General features: G+C 39.4%; 1 protein-coding gene across 1 annotated transcript in view; it reads left to right on the forward strand.

Moving 5' to 3' along the window:
• The window catches only part of LOC104278105 (kalirin-like), a gene marked incomplete at its 3' end in the record, with an annotated part of 91,384 nt that overhangs the window by 60,785 nt on the left and 9,141 nt on the right, over nucleotides 1-21,458 (forward strand). The window contains 2 exon segments of the mRNA XM_009874982.1: nucleotides 7,256-7,378; nucleotides 16,612-16,803. Of these exon segments, the coding sequence (XP_009873284.1) occupies nucleotides 7,256-7,378; nucleotides 16,612-16,803 (315 nt within the window).

Below are 21,458 nucleotides of genomic sequence, written 5' to 3' on the forward strand. Positions count from 1 at the left end.
TTCTGTTGAAGTGCTTTTCATCAAACTTGTTAATTCATCAAAAAAATGAAATGTGCTGCCAAAGTTTTCTTTATTCTGAGGTGAGTACACTCCTGTCTGAGAGCAGCCGTTTTCTCAGTGACCCTTCACTTATCGAGCCCAGTGTCAGGGCCCTGTGGGTGCCCTTAGGGAGCAGCTCACCTGGGCAGGGAGCATCAGCCCTCTGTTCTGCTGAATTTCGCTCAGGGGCTTGACCGGATGGATTTTCTTATTGCAGGTGAAGGGTTCTTTTAGACTGTTGGCTCTTCACATGTGCTGCTCTATAGGTATTGTACTTCTTGTACTTATTTGTATTGTACTTACTTGGCCATTTCCAGGTATACAGGTGACCTGGGTATGGCTGGTTCCAATTAAACTGTAGTTACGATTCTTTGGAAGCACTAGGGGAATTTGTTGATTGATTACCTTTTATAAAGGTAGCAAAATCTTTCCAGGATCAAGCCCTCACATGTCAGCCTAGACTGTGTATGTACCACAGATCAGTTGTGTGGTATTCTTTTTTTTGTTCAAATACTGGCTAAATTTAATTGCGAGATGTGTAAGCAATATGGCTTGATTTCTCTTTAATTGAATTGTTGTGAATGCTTGAACTCATTAATGGGATAGGAATAGACCTTTTAGCTGGAAACTTAGTAAACCAAGAGACTCTGGCACTTACTGTTCTACGTGTGCATTATTTTGTTTATGTTGTGGAAATATATGAAAATGAACTTGCTTGGCTGTAGATGTCTTCAGAGTGGAACTTTCCACTTTCTGTTGTAGATTAGTCAATTTAACACTGGCTGGATAGTTTTGAAAATCCAAAATGCACATGAACTCTTAAATGGACTTCTCTTTAATAAGCAATATGCGCGATGTCCAGTGTTTTCCAACCTATGGAACATGGATATTAAGTTCCTTAGTAGTTGGTAAAGGTATTTGATAGATCAGGTTTATTGTTCATAGACTTTATTTTGTTATAGTACTTGCCTTGAAATTTTTTATGGTGTCCACAAATTAGAAAAGATTGGATAGCACTGATCTAATGGGGATTTCATCTGCCATATAATTAGTCATCTACCCTCTACTCGACTACAGGCAAATCGTTCTTTCAGATTAACTTTTTCTTTTCTTTTTCCCTTTGCTAGCGGCAAAAGGAGACATAGTGAGAGGATGCATTTATGTCTGGTGCATTATGTGTGAGGCTGACTAGAGTTTTTTACAAAACCCTACCTCGTATTTTTTCTAAGTGCTCTTGAACTTGCTTTTCTTATTTGGAGCATAACCCAAGTTGTGCATGTCAGAGCAAATCCCATAAACACTGCTGGTCTTTGTCAGTATTTATGCAGGAGGTTACCAAGAGAGAAGATAGTGAGGTAATGCAGAAGGTACTCGTGTTGATTCAATAGCTGCTGCTCTTCCATTTTTGTATCTTCTTTTCTAAAATTGATGTCTGATGCACTGCACAGGTGATCCTGGATGATGTCAGCTGGAGTATTTTCAGCGAAAAGTCAACATTCCACACAGTCTAATTAGGGCCTCAGTTTGGATAGAAAGATAACCATGAACTTGAACAAGTGCAGAAGATGAAGAAATAAAAGAATTGAGCTCTAGTAAAACAAACAGCAAGAGAAACAATGAACCCTCCCTGTCCACACTGGAAAAGGTTGAACACTGGGAGGAGAAACTTTAACTTAAAGGGCAGTGTTGACCTAAGAGCAAATGTATATAAACCGTCTATGAGTCTGATTTAGGTCAGAGTGTATACGAAGAGTTCAGTAACGGGAGCAGAAAGTTTCTGGAACTGCTTCTCATAGGAGGAAATGATCTGTGGCACTTAACTACAGGTGGAGCTTCATCCCTTTTATTAAAGGAAATTTTATACTGTGGTTAGCTGCCAAAAGCACTGATTGGACTTGACCTGAATGTCCCTTTGGGACCCTTTTCTTGATATGTATCCTATGTTGTTCTTCAAGACAGTGTGGTTATGATAGTTATCGTTCTGCCCTTACTTACCCATATGAGTTGATATTTATGACTCAGAACTTACAGAGAAGATGATTTACTACCAGCAGGTTCATAATTAATTCCAGCCCTAGCATAGCGTTAGATAGATTTGAAGTTTATTATTTTTAGCATGTATAAACAATTTCGTTAATAAATATATTCAGTTCACTGGCTGCCAAACCCATGAGGGCTGTAATCCTCCTATCAATACCTCTTGCCTAGGGTGTGCTGCCAGGTGTGTGATGGGGACATCGTCCTGTGGAGCTCTGCACCGCTATTTCAGAACCCAGTGCTAATGCTCCTCAGCAAGCTCTGACAAAAGTCAGAGAGCAGAGGTTATTATTTGAATTGATGTTATAAATCTCATTTTATCTAAGGTAGGGCTGGCCTGCACACAGTCTGCATATGTGGTGTTCCATATCTGTGTGTTTCTTCTCTGTTCTCAAACAGCTGTTCTCACCCTATACTCACAGGTCTGCCAGATGTTACAGATCCAGGGAAAGCATGGAGCCATGTTCTCCCTCCGTAGGACTTATTCACGACCAGCTTGAGACCTGCTGTTCGGTCTAACACTTAACCTGGGTTTTCTAGTATCTCATCAAGTATGCCAACAAAACATGAGGTTAAGAGCTCCCTGTTGCCAGCACAGCTGATGTTGGAGATGTGATCTGATACCCTAACTCTCAAGTGAAGTGGCCTCAGCACCGCATGTGTAATAATTACTAGTGCGTGTATGATCATTAGGGTAGATGCTAGAGCAAAGCATCAGGTGGAGACCCTTTGGATCATTCTTAGTTCTTCTGACTCTCTCATAAAAGACTAATTTTCTTAATTAACTGTAGCAATTAGCATTCTGCAGCATATGCATTCACTTCCCTTTATGTATTGTTAGAAACAGGGACTACAAGAGATGATCACAGTGAAAGTTTATCTTCTGTTTTAAATATACTTAACCCCTCCCCTCAGCTACCCTGTCACTGGAACCTTAACTACTTAATTGGTCTCCAGATTATCTACAGCAATGTGGAGAGGTGCCAGTCTGGGAGACACTGAGGACTTTTGGCTCACATGTTTCAAGTGATATAATGTCCAATCTTAGTTATTCTGTGCTCCTGCTTAGTGTGACTTCATGACTGCTGGAATGAGTAGCAGACTTAAGCATTAACTTACTGGCAGTCACTGCAGCTCCAGCTAAGAATTAAGCCAAAGGAATAATTAAAGATTCATTAGTTTTTTGATGGTCACTAGTCTAGGTGTGCTAGAGCAGGCTTTTTCATGAATGGGATGAGATCAGTTGATACAGTGCTGTACAGAAATGTTATAATGACATGGAAAATCTCAGTTAGCTCAGACACCGTATCTGGTTTAAGCTGATCTCACAGGGCACATTCTCCTGACTGTTATTTGCTGTATTAAAAGTGCATTCCTTTGACAGGGGAACTAAGTTATCAAAGGATTTTGAACATTTTTCCAGGAGCCCTTGAAATTGCCATAGTCCTCATTGCCTCGCTCACATCCTTCATGGTGTGCTTTAATTAAGCAAGCTAGGCATCCACTTTGGGATCACAGGAAGCATCAGTGTTTCTCATGTGGAAAACAAGTTTAACTTGAAAGATTTCAGGAAATATTGATAGTAATGTGGGCCAGGCTAGACAACGTTGACAGACCTTTGTATTGAAACCTTCTGGCCACACATTGCAAACTCTCACAGCACTATCATGAGTCACCCAACATCTGGTATTTTCAGAGACTCAACTTTCAGTCATATTATTATGAGAAAATTGTTGAAGTCCACTTTAGTCTTTGTGGTCTAAAAGAAAAGTTTGAAAACACAATCTGTTAGATCTCAAAAGGCCATTCGATCCCAGGTTTGTGTATTTATTTATTTATTTATTTAAGTTCCACCGTTGTTAAACTAATCTCATGATCTGTGAAACTGTGTGATACTTATTGTTTTCATGTAACCTTGGTTAGGAGGGTGAGAGCATAAAGATTTTTCATGTTGCCATATCTGTGCAACAAAGAAAACCCAATATTCTCTGCTGAGTTCTTGGTAAAATGTCTACAGTTAAGGAAGCGTCAAGCGGATATGCTTGAGAAGTCTCTGAAGGGTCCGGCCCTGGAATCCAAAGCAATGTAGGCAAATCCAAGCAATACTGTGCCCAGACTGTGCTGGCTTTGAGGGTCAAGCTATTATTTCCACACTGCACTGGTCTGTGCCATGCAGAGGTACCAGTTCCTCCGGAACTTTTTGTGTATCTCGGATATAGTAATGCACTGCATAAAGTAGATGGGTGAGTCTTGCAAAGCCCTGGTTGCTGTGTAAAGCAAGAGTGTTGGTAAATACTGCTTATTATTCATTAAGACTCCAGAACAATGAAAACTATTACAGCAAAGTGCATCACTGACCCTACTTTAGAACATAGTGAATCAGCATCTTTTTACTCTGCGCATCTTGCTTTATTTTCTTCTTGCTCAGAGCCACATGAAACTCACAACTCTTCATTCTCTGGGCTTTCAATTGAGAGCTGAGAGAGTCAGGGAGAGACTCTAGACCATATTGATGGGGGATAATTTGCTATGGGCATAGGCCAGCTGAAACCAAAGTAATTTTTTATGAAGAGTATAATAGATTCAAAGTCTTAACTGACAGTGAGTCTCTTCCAACATCTGTTATTGACCATGAATAGAAGTTTAAAAAACATACTGTTTTGGAAGATGGTACAGATCGCAGCACTGAAGTCTGTTGTGCAAAATTCTTGAAGGTCATCCTTTCAACTGCTATTGTGCATTTCAGTTGATTAAACAAGACAAAAAGATTAATCATCTCTTAAATTTCCTTTTTTTTTTCCTTGATAGTTTATTATTTTATTTTAAAAGGCAGAAGCATGGTTTAACTTAACCTAGATTCTCATCCAATAATATGTGTATAGATTAGATGGAGGAAATGCTCCCTATCCACAGAATAATAGATTGCTAGTTTAAATTACTTGTCTTAAAAAGATCCTGATTCGGCTTTGCTGAGCACAAAATATTAGATTTACTGTTTATTTTTAGTGGATTGCTGCCAGTTTTCTTCTCCCTGAACGTCTTTAGATTGTTTAAAACATTAAAAAATGTTCACATCGAACATGTATCTGCTTACAAGAAATCTGTGTTGGTTTCTCAGCAGAGATGTAAAATCTTGCTGTTGAGACATGAACTTTGCTGTTATGGAATTTTTCTGTCTTTTTTGGCTTTATGGCTGCTTTTTTTTTCCTTTAAGCCCACAAGCGTGGCAAATTAATTTGTTCTAATGTTGCTTATTAAATTTTTAAAAAGTGAGAAAAAGGAATCCAATGAGAAAGCTTTAGATGTCTTTTCAGGTTATAGTGGGTTGTTTCATTCTGTTTAATTGGCATTAATGTTTGAAACCCTTGACATCCGATCCTTGAAAAAAGTCTAATTATTTATATTTTCTGAAAAAAAGGGGATAAGCCTAATTTTTATCAGTTCATGGGTATAAGTGAGAAAGTAATGGTCAATATTGTTTTGGACTTTCATCATTGTGATTTGAACTAAATTTAGTCTTTAAGACTACTCATCAACATAAAATACAAGCTATTATAGACTCCGTACTCGCAAGTATATTTTCATAAATATGAGATTAAGAAGTCAAAAGCTTATGACAATTTTTTGGGACCCAGTCAACATAGTGTGTCTGGTGGCATTGGAGCACTTGCAATGTTTATTTGCCTTTCGATCAAAGGGATATTCAGTAGTGTTTCTGCAGATCTCCTGCATAAAGCAGCGCACTCCCATGCAGAATCAAGTACTCAGCACGAAATACTGAGTTCCTTGCAGGCATCTCACTTGACCCGTACAAGGTGTTTTCTCTACTCGTAGGAGCACCATCTCTGCAGGGAACAGGGAACTGACCCCAAGAAACTACAGCAACATACAGGGGCTGAGCAGGGGGCTCTGAGTGCTCTTCAACTGTCACAGATCAAAAATTGTAGTTTGGTGCTGAACGACAAAACCCCTCTTGACTGGAGAACATGTAGATGTTATAACAAAGATATGGATTGATCCTTTGACTGTAAGGTGATTGCTTAGAAGCTGTATCGCTTGCCTTTTCACCCTAAAATACTTTCTCTAACACCAAGGACTGTAGTGACCTGACCTCCACTGCTTCTATGATTAGTTTTTCTTTTCTTCTAATGAATTAATCACTTGGGTGTTTATATTATGCAAGAGTCCTTATTAATGGACAGTTCCCCAGCGTATTGGGATGGGGACGAGAGGACATGGTTTGAACAGATTCTGTAACAAAAATGTTTGCAGGAAGGAAGAAATCTGAGACTGTAATGCCTGCAGAGCTGTAGGCAGGAGTAAAGTATGAAAGGTTCTCACTTTGAATGCACTTAGTCTCCAACACAACACAGGACAAGCCAAAGCATAAGCACACTAGCTCCTAGCTGACTTGTGACAGCTGATAATGAACAAACACACTGCAGATTGAAGTGTCACCTTAACATGCTAACAAATAATGACTTTCATCAGCTTTATTCAATATATTTCTATCTGTTTCTGAAGTACTGAATGATCGATTTTGCTTGTAAATACATCTGGAAGTGAAAGAAGTTGAAATGTGTACTCTTTACAGATATTAATAAAATACTTTCTCTCTTCATCCCAAAACTAGTAAGTGGAAGGTAGACTGGGTTCTGGCTTTGGAATTGGAAAAATTAAGGAAGTGTAAGTGTAGAAAATCAACTGGCTATCTGAATGTAACATTTGTATAGACTAAAAAGAAAGGGGGGAGGCAAAAAGATTGCATCAATAATATTTATGGAATTTTTGTTCCATTTCTAGATTAAGGGTGCTTATGAACTGCTACATCTTCGATCAGTGAAGCAACCCTCAGCTGCCATCTTTCTATATGTGAAATTCCCATTACTTATAAAAAAAGACTATGGGATCAGCTTAATGAAGAACATGCTTTGTGAATTATGTTTCCTGAGCTATCATACTGTTAATAATGAAATATAGTGATAACTTAATGCTTCCATTGCTCAACAACAGCTTATTTTGATGAGGAATGTAGATGAGTTGTTTGGGGGTTTTTTGTCTGTGTTGCATATACATTTGTCTCAGAAATGTGGGGGGGTTTATATTTTGCACTGTCTCATCTTTTTGATCCCTATCTAACACCTTTTTTTTTCCCTCTGTCCTGTGTGAATAATCCTAGATGTTTGACTGGATCAGCCACAACAAAGAATTGTTCCTGCAAAGTCACACGGAGATTGGCGTGAGCTACCAACATGCCCTTGACCTACAGACGCAGCACAATCACTTTGCCATGAATTCCATGGTGAGTTGAGGGCGTGATGTGAACAGTGGGTCCGTGTGTGAGTGTGTGAGTGAGGAAGGGGCTAGCACATGAGGCCATCTCCAGTTCAGAGAGCACTGTGGACCTGTAAGAGGTGAAGTAAGGAAGGCCAGGCTAGGCTGTGGCAGCAGCCCTCTGTCTGGGAAGCAGAGTGTGGCTCTGTCCATTCAGACACTGATCATAGAATCACTCTGGCTAGACCACAGCCCTAAGTGCCACATCCAGCCTTTCCTTAAACACCTTCAGGGACGGTGACTCCACCACTTCCCTGGGCAGTGCATTCCAATGCCTGATCACCCTCTTCATGAGGAAGAGTTTCCTGATATTTAACTTAAGCCCCCCTGACGCAGTTTCAGGCTGTGTCCTCTCTTCCTGTCACTGGTTGCCTGGGAGAAGAGCCCGACCCCACCTGACTACACCCTCCCTTCAGGCAGTTGTAGAGTGATAAGGTCCCCCCTGAGTCTCCTCTTCTCCAGGCTAAACACCCCCAGCTCCCTCAGCCTCTCCTCCCAGGACTTTCCCTCCAGTCCCTTCCCCAGCCTCGTTGCTCTCCTCTGGACCCGCTGCAGCACCTCAAGATCTTTCTTACAGTGAGGGGCCCAGATACATGATTATTTCCTCGACTTACAAACAGCACAGTCCTGTGGAGTCTATTTGCGTTTTAGAGAACAAATACAATATTTTTAAAGTTTTAGACATTTCTTTGACAGTGAATTAATGAGAACTGTAGATGACACCTTAATAATTTATGCTTCTTCCCCCACACCCTGCTAAGGTACTTTTCAAAACCTTGAAAAAGAGAGACTAATCAAGCTGTCAGTTTTGGCCACAGTGTGATTTTGACTTTTTCAGTACTTAATCGGTCAGCCTTTTTGAATGTAGCTCATTTTACCTTATTTTTACAAAAAAAAACAAAACAAAAAAAAAACCAAAAAAACCCAACATCATTAGACATTTATAAGTGCTTTGCTCACTTTCTTATTCTTTCCAGGCATAAGGTATTTGTTCTGGAAATTGCTCTGCTTTCACCACCGAAATGAGGATAGGATGTATTGATGTTTTGATTGTTGCACTGGGTTAGAAAAATGTGTGCATACCCCCTACTGTGATTGCACAAGGCAGAGATGAGCCCGCTCTGAATGCTCTGTCAACTACACAAAAGATTACTCCGAGTAAACCAATTCCTACAGGTGTACCTCTTCCTGCTGTGTGCGGTCAGATTAGAGTTTCACTGGGGCTGTCACCTCAAAGGTGGTGATTGACGTTGAAGGTGGTGGTGTAAGTCCCTGGAGAGCCACATCCTACTATGCCACCCAAGGGCATAGCTGCTAAGAGCAGCTGTCTGAAATGTGAAAAAGACATCCTGACTACCTGAGGTCATTAAAGACCACACACTGGTTCGATAAGATTACAGGTGTTAACCCTGGTATTCTGGCCAAGTTCCAGATCAGGTAATTAGCTTCTCTGACCTAAATTCCACCCACCATTTTCACCTACATAGCTATTCCTCACTAAAGCACTGTGCCTCACTAGGGCATTGCACAACAGTGGATGATGAGAAATGTTTGTAAGGTCTGTTAATGTATTTATTTGGATTGTAACTGAAAGGAGCACTGAAAAACAGGCTCCAGACACCTGATTGTTAAACTTGCCATCACAAAGCTATCTAGCAAAATACAGGATAGCACAGCCTGCATATAACACTGCTGCTCACAGAATCCTAGCAAATAACGTGTCCTCGAGGTTAGCACATTAAAAGTCATTTGACTTATGAAAGGCGTGAAGTTGATCATAATTCTTCAGAAAACACCATTTAGAAGAGTCAAGCTGGAGGATCTCCCTTTTGCGGTACCATTTGGTGTTATTTTCTTAAAATAACTGGGAGCTAAACTTGGGAAGAGATATTTGTCTCCTCCACCTCTTTTGCATAGAGGATCTATGAGAAAGGACATTAATGGTGGGCACCTTTAACTTACAGCATATGATGAGAGATGGTACTCAGTTCCACTCTTACTAATTGGTCCAAAATACGTGACTGGAAGAACCTCACAATGTAATGAACATATGTGTTCTCAGATAATCCTCCTTATAGAAATATAGCTCAGAGAGCAGTGTACCTGTTTATCATTTCTCATATGCTACTTTTCTTTTAACTTTAGCTGAATTTTAGACCTAGAGTCCCCACTGATGATGGGGTGATGTCTTGCTTTTGGTTTTTTCATTCAACTTAGATTTCTATTTTCAACTATTTTAAAAAAATCTTGTAATATGCTCTCTCAGTAGGTATTTTTAAAAGAGTAATTCTTCATCAGATTTCAGTTGTTGTAGAGAGACTACATAAGGAGTTGAGGTATCATTATTGGCAGTATGGCAAAGTCAGGATAAAAACAATTCTAGAAATGTTTCAGAATACAGATGCAACTCAAGACTACGTGCTTCTTTCTTTTTTTGAGGTGAGTTTTATAGCCTGGCAAGGTTGGTTTGTGGAATTAAACAGGCCTGCTGTCTTGCAGAGAGCTGGGCATCCTATTTTTGGAGTAGCAGACATGCGGATATATCAAGCTGAAAGGACATGTGGAAAACAGTGGGAAAAGGGTAATAACCTTAAGCTGCCAGCTACTTGAACTAACCTGGAGCTGCTATTCTTATGTCACTATACTGCTGCTGTCCATAATGCTCTTTTTTTCAGATAGATTAGTTTCTTTGCTAGAAAAACATGAAGTGACTGCTGGTGTCCCCAAAAGTCAGTATTGTGTTAGTATGCAGGAGAGAGACATCGGCGTGCTGCATCAGGGTATTGGGCTGCATACTAGTTGCTCCATTTGTGGTAAAGCGTGCAGGAAGAGCAAGAGGAGATTGAAACTGAAATGACCCTTTCCTGGCCACAGCCAGGCTCCTGTGGTAGATGTCTCTTGGCACACAGAACTCTGTGCACGCCTCTGTGAAGACACTCTAGTAAAGGTGAATTCTCCGCATTTGTTCATGGCAAGAGCCAGTGATCCAGCAATGGACTCAGGACAGATCAACTTATTGAACAAAGCACAAATGGAGAAAGTTGGCTGATGGCTTTGAATGTGGTGGTAGGACATGACATACCCCAAGCCTACACAGCAGTCTGAGCCATGCTTTGGTTATTGGGGCTGGAAATATGGGTCAGGTCTGCTTCCCATGTAACACTTCAGTGAAGGAGAATCTTGCTGGTAAAAGGAAAGCTAGTGGGAAAGAACCACCACAGCTAACTGTAGTTTCTTGAAGCAAGATACACAAGATTATGTTTTTCCAGGTTTTCTGATGTACAGTCTGATGTGTGAGTTTTGCTTGTTGTTTGGATTTTTTTAATCTGGTGTAGTTTTCTTTAACAAAATTACAATGATGTTAGAAATACATAATTGTGTGATTGCTACTGCATGACTGCCTTCTTTCAGCTGTCTTATAGCAACATCTTAGTTCAGTTGTTCATGCTATCATTTAAGTTCTGTTGGAGGCTGTGCATATTATCTGAGTAGGAGGTTTAGGTCACTATTCTGGGTGCTGTACACTTTCAAAGCAAGAAATGGTCTTTGCCTTGCAGTCTGTTGCCAAAGGCTCTTCTCCTACAGTATTTATATACATAAATTACTTTTGCACATCACGAATCTTCTTGCATTAAATTACCTGCTAATAAATAGTTGTGAAGTTAAGGATTAGGATTGAGTAATGTTAGTTCAGAAGGTTTTAAGAGAGAAAGCTATAGCTCTAGTGAATTTACTATTAGCTATGTACTCCTTTGTGTTTATTATCCAGTGTTCCTCTGTCGCTTGATGTAATACCCTTGGCTGCAAGAAGAAAATGACAGGAATCTTTAGCAACTGGAGAATGTGGAGGTTATTAACCTCAGATCTATTTGCAGTCCCAGGTAGAGTATTGTGACCCACCAAAGTCCAAGAACTTAAGATTCTGATGAGTTTTAATAAATTAAGACGTTTGTAGCCTTCATATCAGATTCATACCTGATGAGCCTTCAAGCTCATAAAGTTCATCAAGTTCATCAAGCATTTTACAAAGTCTTTTCCAGTCTAGGTGATTTTGTGATTTTGTCTTGTTTGTTTGTTTTTTATCCTTTACACTATGCCAAGTGTCCTTTAAGCCTGGCATAACTAATAATAGTCAAAATATTTTCTTCAGTTCCTCTAGAAAATACACTCTCCAAATATTTATTGGGTCATGCCGTTTGTCACGATCTTTCTATATGTCTCCATAGGCATGCTGTGACCAAAGCTCCTCAGAAAAACAATTTGTTACTCTGTTTTGTTACGATAAAAATTCTTTCTTTTAAATGAACAATGTGAGATGTGGAGAAGTCATGTATTTGAGGTAATAAACTGTAGTGTGGTATTTTTCTTTCGGACAAGGACCATAGATATTTTTTTTTCTGTGATTCAAAGCAGTGCTTGTTTTCACTTCAGTTTCAAAATAAATTATGTTAGTCTTTATCACAGTTGTTTATACTGAAGCAATAATACTTTTCACAAAGATGAATATTTATCTCCAGTATTTTGTGAGTAATCTCAATAATTTAGTAAATTCACTAGAGGAAAAAAAACATTGTTTCAACGTGACACAAAGCACACTGGTTGTAGTTCTGCACTTAGATACATGACATACGTGCAATTTATTCCAACTGATTATTCGTAGTTCCCTTGCCAGGACTTTTTTATGCCTGGATCCATTAACCTCCTTAAAGAATGCGTTACTGTTTCTGTGGGACATGCATGAAACCGGCAGGGCTCGGTGCCGGCATGGCTGCCTATCCTGCTGCTGGGGACTTGGCTGGCTGACACTAGATGGAGATGCATGTTTCCCTAAGAAAGCCGCAAGGTATCTCAAACACGTTACAATTATCATGTAAAGGCTAATGATGCCTGTTGAAAATTCCCAACGTTTATCTTAAATGAACAGTATTTTTCTGTATGTAGGCTGAGCTAAAATGCCATCCAATATTATTCTGCAACAGGCTACATATAATTAGCCCTGTTACAGAAACTTAAAGGTTTTAAAAGATATGTCATGAGTTTATTTTGTCACTGAAACATTCTGCTTTGGACTTGCATGTTAGGTTCATTTCACAGATGGTTTCTAGACTCACAGTAACGGTGCAAGCTGGTTATTTTTTATTTTAATTTAAAGAACTCTTCAACAATCAAATTTCACCTTCAGTTAATCTGCAAAAACCTTCACTGCTTGCTATCACAATATCTCAGCTAGTTCTCTAGGAAATGAGATGAACACAGCCAAGTTCCTTGCAGATTTAATGCTTCTCACGGCTCGTTTCTTTTTTTGTGAGTGTAAGGTATTCTTTTTATACATGTATTAGAAGAAAGTATTGTTCCAGCTAGAGTTGGAGGGTTTAATTAAGAGGGAAGGTCTCCCAGCATGCCTGCTAGATGATCAGGGCTGAATGAGTGTATTTCCCTGTAGGAAATCTTTCCACTGTTGAAACTCTGCTACTGTCAATGCTTATCGCTGAGACCGAGGGCTGCTCTCCTGCCGCGTGGTAGGGACTTCAGCAGTGATGGTTGACACTGCAAGGAACACCTGCGTTACAGGCACTGATGACCAGAATCAAGGCCTTGTTTACGTGACAGAAATGGACTAAGAATTGATGGGCAAAGAGGGGTATGTGTACTTGCAAGGCATTGCACAAGGCTTTCCTGAAGTCTAAAAGAAACTCCTGCATATCGTGATGCTGATGTAAATGTGGGGAAATTTTTCTCTTGTTTTCCAGCCAAGTGATTTTTGGAAGGTAAAAAAATCCCCTTTATGACTAAAGTTCCAAAATTGAAACAAAGTCAATGAAAAATTAACTCTGACATATGGAGTGCTTTTTAGAAAGTCTGCAAATACTTGTGAAATAGAGGTTTTTCAATGGCGAAGGGTATATATTAGCCAGAAAGTGTGTATATCCTAGGGCCACAACAGCGGAACGTCAACTGAAATGCTTGTACCCTTACTTCTAGACATTAATATATAGTTTGACCTATTGTAGTCCTATATAACCATAAATCAGTGATCCTTTGCAATCGTCTGGGGACACTTCTCAGTTTTGAAAAAAAATAGGAGGCCTTAGGTTATATTTAAAGTGAGACTTTCTATGAACCTGCTAGCAGTAGATTTTCCAGTCTAAAAGAAAAATGAAGTCACAGACATTAGTTACTCTTTACTTACTTCCTATTAGGATAAAAAGACCTATATAATAGTGACATAGAAAAATCTCAATTCAGTTTTTAGAAGTGAGCAAACCAGACGGAAAAGAAGGTTTAAGTTTGTGAAATGTCAACAGTTGAATTCTGGTGGCATAGATTTTTTGTTCCATATTGCTCAGAACATTACATATTGGCAGATAAAGGTGAAAAAGACGTGGTTAACAATTATTTTCTACTCCAGGGTGGGAAAAAAATCTTACATTTTTGGATTGTGCTCAATTAAATATTTTTCTCTTGAACCTAAATGCTGGAGTGCCTTAAATCCATATTTTACTTTACTGCAATCCCCAACAGAGATCCTGTGTTTCTCAATTTTTCCTAGAGATTCCATCTTTCCTGATAATAGTGACATTGGATAGAGGTCCTGAGACTGTAAAATGTGTTATGTCTGGTAGGATGCGCTATCCTGAGTTCCAGGCCTTTAGCCATGTCTTTGCTCTCTCTTATTTTTCTGAGAGACCTTGACCAAATCTTATGTGGCCAACTCCCATTTCAACGTATCTACTTCACTGAGGTCAGACAGAAGAAGTGGAGGTGAAGAGTGTGTGTGTCCAGAAGTAGGAGGTATCCCCTTTGCACTACCTGTTAGACCTACTAGAAGACCACGTCACATGTGATAGTGCACTTGAATCCATTTATTGCTTGGAAAGAAGCCAGGGGAAGGTCAGGAGTCTCTGTTTCCTGAGCCAGTTCCACTTGGTGCACCAAGAACAGAGGTGTGAGCAGGTAACTCCCAAAGTGCCTCTTGCTTTCTGCTGGAAAAGCTGTGGAGTTGGTGGATTGGCTACAGGACAGGTTGGTACTCTTCCATGAAAAATTCTCATCTAGGAAAGTGACGTTTCACCCATGAAAATCTCAGTCTCTGTATAAAAATATAACAAACAGACATAAAAATATATAAATCATCCTGATAAAAAACAGTCTCTAAGAACATCTACAGCATTTCAACTAAACTTACCTTTACCCTTCTACTAGTCAGTACATCTATATACTGTTGCTATAGGGACCCAGAGAATTCACAGTTGTGTTCCCTCATGCTCATTGCGTTGCAGTGTCTTCAGAGAAAAAAAAAACAACAAATAAAAGCAAGATGAAAGCAACTATTTCTGACATGAAATGAAAACTTCTTCAGCAATTTTTCTTTTCCTTCAAACAGAGTAAAATTCCGTGTCTTCGTTTGGTGCAATGCATCCAGGCTTTAGCAACTGCAGTGATCCTACACTGCTTTCCACCAGATGAGCTGACCTGAAATGTTGCAAAATGATCTTTGCTGAGGCTCAGTTGTGTAGGCTTTCTGGAAGAAAGGCTTAAATGTTGATTCAAAATTCCAGCTTTTAACCTAGACACAAAGAAATGTTTGACTGCAGCTGATGGTCAGAACTCCAAATCATAATATCTTTTTTTAGTATATTTTAAACTTCAGAGCAGTTTTGATGAGTTTAACTGTACTGAAATAAATATTTTTTTTTCTTTAAAATTAATCTGACCATTTGGAGACAAAGGTAGTTTTTTAAGAAAAGGCTGTGTGATAAGGAAGAAAAACCCCACAAACCAAAAACCTTAGAGTCTGGTATTGGTTTAGATTTGTGTTATTTATGTGACAGCTGTCACAGTCATGGTTCTACCAGGGAGAGCAGAGTGTCTGTAAGGACTGCGGCCCCATCCTTTTTTCCTTTAGCACCTTCTGATACGATGACTGTACTTCATCATTATCCCACACACTTCGCAGACATACTTTGCCCTGTTCGCACCTTAGTTGGGATCCGTGTCTGACTTGGTAGGACTCTGTTGTGTTTCATGTTTGGATTGGCAGATACCTTTCCACTTTGTGCCCCCACTGGCTGCTCCAGCAAGCACTTCCACCTCTGATTTATTATTTGCCCATGAGTAAAACTGTTAAAATCATCAGGGCTGAGTCTGTCCTTGTGCATAAAGGTCTTACAGATTCTAGTCTCTGAAATTCCTAAAGCCTTTTTACAATGCTTTAGTGGGGCAAGCAAGCAGTGAGTCAACATCAGCAAAACTTCTCCGGTTCTGGGATGTCCCTTTCCTCTGGTGAGGAGGAAGAAGAAAGGAGAAATGTTTATATCAAATGACATTCCAGAAATCTGTACGATAGCTGTTCTTCTTTTGGTGGTGCATCTTCGTAAGATGTCCTGATGGCTACTTATTTTCAGGTTTATGTTCCTATGCAGAATAGGGGGTATTGTAATGCAAATACATTGCTGTCCACAGTTCAGTTTGAGAAAGAACTATACTTCCACTGCTTCGAGTCTGAATAAAAAACATCATGGAAAATTCTTATGAAAGAACTGAAATTATTACTCCTTTAGTAGGCTTTTTAAATCCTTCTAAATTCAGACTATAGTTAAATGATATTTCTGCTGGAGAACAGCTTAAAATAACCTGCAGAAAAGGTAACATTTTAGTTTAAGAATATAATTTAATAGATATTTCTGTGGAAACATATTTCTGTAGAATATCCTTATGAGATCTTTTAAATTCTGTAAGACTTTTCCATTTGTTGACACTGAATATCTATAAAGGATTGTCAAAGACATCTCAAAGGACAGAAAGCAAACATTTCACTTACGAATATGTGGCTTTAGCATCCAGAAATAAGAGGTAATGCAACAGAAATATCAAGAATAAGGTAGAAGCAATGAGAAGGCACTAACAGGTGAGTAAATAGCTGAAGTATGACAAATTAGTTTTACATAAGTAAATTCAAGGAGAGAGAGGGAGATAACAGTGTTAGATAATGGCAGAGATGCACAAAAATGATTCTCAAGGGATGTATTTTTAGTGGAAGGTAGTACGCCTGCTATTCATGCATATTTAAGCAGGTGGTTGATTGCTCTCGCTGAACTGCTCGGCTTTGCTCCAGCTGCTGGTGTTTGGAATGTGTAATGAAGACGGAGGGTGGTCACGGTTCTTCCTTCTCTTTATTTATGTGTGCTTTTTAATTTTCAGAATGCCTATGTCAACATCAATCGGATCATGTCTGTTGCATCACGGCTTTCCGAGGCAGGCCATTATGCTTCCCAGCAAATTAAACAAATATCAAGTCAGCTGGATCAAGAGTGGAAGAGTTTTGCTGCAGCTCTGGATGAGCGCAGCACCATCTTAGCCATGTCTGCTGTCTTTCACCAGAAGGCTGAACAGGTGAGCTGCTTTTGTGAATGGCAAAATGATCCACTGCTGTTTTGAGAATGATAATGCCTGGTAGCTTGTGGCTGAGAGGTTAAGATCCTTGTTCCTGGTGGATCAGTTTCTCAAAATCAGATATCATCATTTTCCCCAAAAAGCTGATAGATGTTCCCTGAGTGGGTAAGAAAATATGTTTATGCCTTAGAGATAAGAATGAATCCGATTTTGAGTGAAGTGCACTGGTTCAGTAACAAGGTGCCTTGTTTCTCTTGCCTAGTATTTCATCAGTGCTGTGGATAAATTCATGATTGTTATGACCAGGAAAACAGTATGCGTCTGTAATGGTATGTGTAAGTGGTATGTTCTGTGTGCTCAGGAATATTCACAAATATGACATAGGCCAATACCATCAGACAATTTCTAGGAGCCAAACACATTATTGTTAATGAAAATTAGGGAATTAATTCCACCACCTACTTGTTCAGTGCTCACCATAGCCTTAAACTTTGTTAGACCTCACTAAGTAGAGACTTCAGAAAGAGCTAGGATCATCCAAGAAAATTTTCCATGTCCCTGAAATCTGATTTGTGGCTTTTACAACTATTAGAATTATTCCATGATTTCATAGCTGCAAAAGATTTAAAATATGTCAGCGAATAAACCTTCTGCTTTTTCTACACCTAAACCAGGTCCATTTAATGGCAATGGTTCACCTTGACCATATGTTGATTACATTCATTTTCCAGTAACAAACACTGCTTTGGGGCTCTCTTCACTATTGCTGTGTGCTTGTTTTTCCAAGCAGTTCATATCAAAGCTACCAAGTGGATGTGCTTGATGTTTATAAAATGACCTATACTTCAAGTGTCTGAAGAAGAAATGATAACTGATAAGTCAGAAACTGTGTCTCATAAGCCAGAATATACATATGGAACAGTTTAGCTCAAACAGAAAAGGTTTTATTTGCTGTTTGTTTCTGACTGTAGCATTATAATGGATTTTTCTTTATTTTATGTTTCCTATTGACAACAGGCCATAGCATAGAGCAATTACTCACCCTACTGGGCAGTCACTCATGTGCTTAAGCACACTCAGTGCTGTGATGGGACTGACACACTTAAGATACCCTTCACCTCTGTACAATGGGCACTGTAGTGTTTAGGTGTAGTCTTCACGTTAATAATTGTAAGTCATTGTGTGTTCATTAAAAAAAAAAAAAAGAAATTATCCAGTCTGTAGTCACAATGAGAATGTTTAAGCTGTGTTGACGAAGTAGTTCTTTCTGGTTTGTTTGAGGTTTAGATGGTTTTCCCTTTTTTATATATTTTTTACAAGCAATCCCCTATTTTTCTGATGTGTCGGTCTTGTCTACAGTTTACAACGAGTTGCTGAGATAGTATAGCATGAAAAGCGGTAAAACAGAAAGCTGTATTGAACTGTCTCTCACAATAGAGATGATTTTTTTCTTCTTCTTCCTACCTTTCAAACACTGTCAAAATGGGCATTTTGCCTCAGCCTTAACTTGAAAAAAAAGCCACACTAACATCACTTTCAGCTTTGGGTCTTTTTTCTTCGCAATTCTATGGATGAGCCTGAAAAACCCCAGTCCCGCCTTGGCACCTCCTCATAAGGAACTGAAGTCTGTGGTGCCTGACAGAAGCTGATCTCTCATTACTAAGCAGGCAGGTTAATTTGCTAATTGTGAACAGCAGTTGCTCCTCACTTACAGTGAGAGACAATTCAGTGTAAGATAGGCACCGATGTGAAGCCTGTAAACTCAGACTGCTGCAAAAAAGAAATGTGGGCCTCTGTATGCGTATTAGCCAGGGTTAACATTTCAGCTTTGCTTTAGTAATTCTGGTAGGATATAGCAGAGTCCTGAATGCTAATAATTTAGTCATTTGACCTCTGTACAGTATAAAAAGTGAGGCATTTGGGATTTGGTCTATAACTCAGTCTGTTGTCTTTAAAATAAATTTTCATTCTAAATGTGACTCTCTAGTATTACTATATTATTATTACTTTTTAAACTCCAATCAGGGCTTCATTATTGTACAACAAATAAGGGTTGAAACTCTGAAGAAAAGATGTAGATAAACCCATTTCTTCCTCTGTCATGGGTGAGATCTTTCTTCACTCCCTTTGTTTTGTCAGTAAAGGTAATCTTGCAACCGTTTCTCCTGGAGTGTAGCCCTGCTTCCCTCACACTGATCTGATATGCAGATTGTCTTTCCTTCTCCAGTGCAATAAGCTGCTACGGTCTCTTTGTTCATTCCTTCCTATTGATTGAAGTTCTCTGTGATGCCAACGGGAAGCAAGTCTGTTGGGACCATAATCTTTCAACCTTTGGCACACTCCAGCCTGCAAGGAAGTTGTTGGCTTGGGACAGAGATTTATGAAAAGCTTTACGATCTCTGTAATGTGCAAGCTGAGCAGGAAGCAACTTGTTTTTCAAGGTCTCTTCATAAAGACCTCACGCAGAAAACTGCACAGAATACAATTTGTCTGGCTTGGAAGGATGAAAGGCTGAGTCAACCCTGTTGGGAATTGAACCTCACATCTGTCTTCACGTGCCTCAGAATCACATAGCTTTCCTGGCTCTTATTGCAGATACGTGTGGCACGTTGAATGGAACTCGGCTGAATGAATTCCTGGATCAGAGCTTTTTTTTTTCTTTTTCTTTTTCTTTTTCTTTTTCTTTTTCTTTTTCTTTTTCTTTTTCTTTTTCTTTTTCTTTTTCTTTTTCTTTTTCTTTTTCTTTTTCTTTTTCTTCTTCTTCTTTTTCTTTTTCTTTTTCTTTTTCTTCTTCTTCTTTTTCTTTTTCTTTTTCTTTTTCTTCTTCTTCTTTTTCTTTTTCTTTTTCTTTTTCTTCTTCTTCTTTTTCTTTTTCTTTTTCTTTTTCTTCTTCTTCTTTTTCTTTTTCTTTTTCTTTTTCTTCTTCTTCTTTTTCTTTTTCTTTTTCTTTTTCTTCTTCTTCTTTTTCTTTTTCTTTTTCTTTTTCTTCTTCTTCTTTTTCTTTTTCTTTTTCCTTTTTCTTCTCTCTCTTACCTCTCTTCTCCTTCTCCTCCTCCTCCTCCTCCTCCTCCTCCTCCATGTGTGTCGTCCTTAATTTCTTTAAACACAATTTGTACGTACTAGACCATCATGAAAAGACAGAGGAAGAGGAAGGGAGAAAGCTTAGCCTCCTGCCAGGCTTCCTTCAGCACATGTGTTTCATCAAAACCAGTAAACTAAACTCCAGACAACCTCTATGCCCATCTCAAGGTGCAACTAGAGATATTCAGTGGAAGTGTTTCCCAAATGTCCATTAATTTACATGCTTCAGATTTCTTGGGGTTTTGATTTTGTGGGTTTTTTTCTTCTATTCCCTTCCCCCTGCACTCTTTCTTATGCCAGCAAGGAGATGTTCTAGTGCAAATGACAATCTGCTTCTGTATCTTCAGGTATGTTGAGGCAATTCAAAGTTGCAAGACAATATAGGAGAACATGCCTTATCTCACTGGTTTCAAAGGAACTGTCCTGATTTACACCAGATGGGATTCTGGCACACCAACTGCCAGACTTACCAGGTGTCCTTCCTTTCTTGGATGTAATCTCTGAAAGCGTACTAAAGTATTCATAAGATGTTCACTCTGTGGACCCTGTTAGAATGAACAAACTAATGTCTTCAGTCAGCTGAGAGATCTCAGCCTAATTCTGGATTGGAGTCTACCCTCGGAAGTGCACAAGCAGAATTACTATTTAGGATAGTAGGTGTTAGATGCACACGCTAGATATTTGTGCTCATTCTCTGAACACTGACCCCTGACCATTTGTTTCACATTATCTTACTCCCCAACCAGGAAGACTACTACTGTTCTCATCTCCGCCTACATCTCTCTAAGCACATCCTGAGCCGCCCTTTTTGAGGAAAGGAAATAAAAAAGAGAGGAAATGAAAAATAGGAGGAAGAATTTGAGGAAAGGAAAAGCCTTTGATATCTGTAAAGGGATAAGACCAAGACAACTTCTGTATTAGGCAAGTTACAGAAATAACAATAGGAAATATAAAAAAAATATCAGGGTACTGAGAGATACTGTAGGTCACTGAGGAAAACAGTTTCATCACCTTCTTCCCATCTTTTCCCACAGCCATTCTAGAGCATGAAAGTACACTACCATTTGTTTTTATTTTCTCTGGGGCCTAAGAGAACTACCATGGTTATCCTGCAGCTTCCACACAGAGGCCTGGCAAGCCATAAGCATCAAGAGGTGTGTGGCCAGCAGGTCGAGGGAGGTGATTCTCCCCCTCTATTCCACTCTCGTGAGACCCCAGCTGGAGTATTGCCTCCAGTTCTGGAGCCCACAGTACAGGAAAGAGACGGACATGCTGGAACGCATCCAGAGAAGGGCCACGATGATGACCAAAGGGCTGGAGCTGCTGTCCTGTGAAGACAGACTGAGAGAGTTGGGGTTATTCAGCCTGCAGAAAAGAAGGATCCAAGAAGACCTTATTATGGCCTTCCAGTATCTTACGGGGGCCTGCAAGAAAGCTGGTGAGGGACTTTTTAGGATGTCAGATAGTGGTAGGACTAGAGGCTATGGATTAAAACTAGAGATGGGTCGATTCAGGTTGGATGTTAGGAAGAAGTTCTTCACTATGAGGGTGGTGAGACACTGGAACAGGTTGTC

The sequence above is a fragment of the Apaloderma vittatum genome, unplaced genomic scaffold (assembly GCF_000703405.1).
Source record: "Apaloderma vittatum isolate BGI_N311 unplaced genomic scaffold, ASM70340v1 scaffold21568, whole genome shotgun sequence".
NCBI classification, from domain to species: domain Eukaryota; kingdom Metazoa; phylum Chordata; class Aves; order Trogoniformes; family Trogonidae; genus Apaloderma; species Apaloderma vittatum.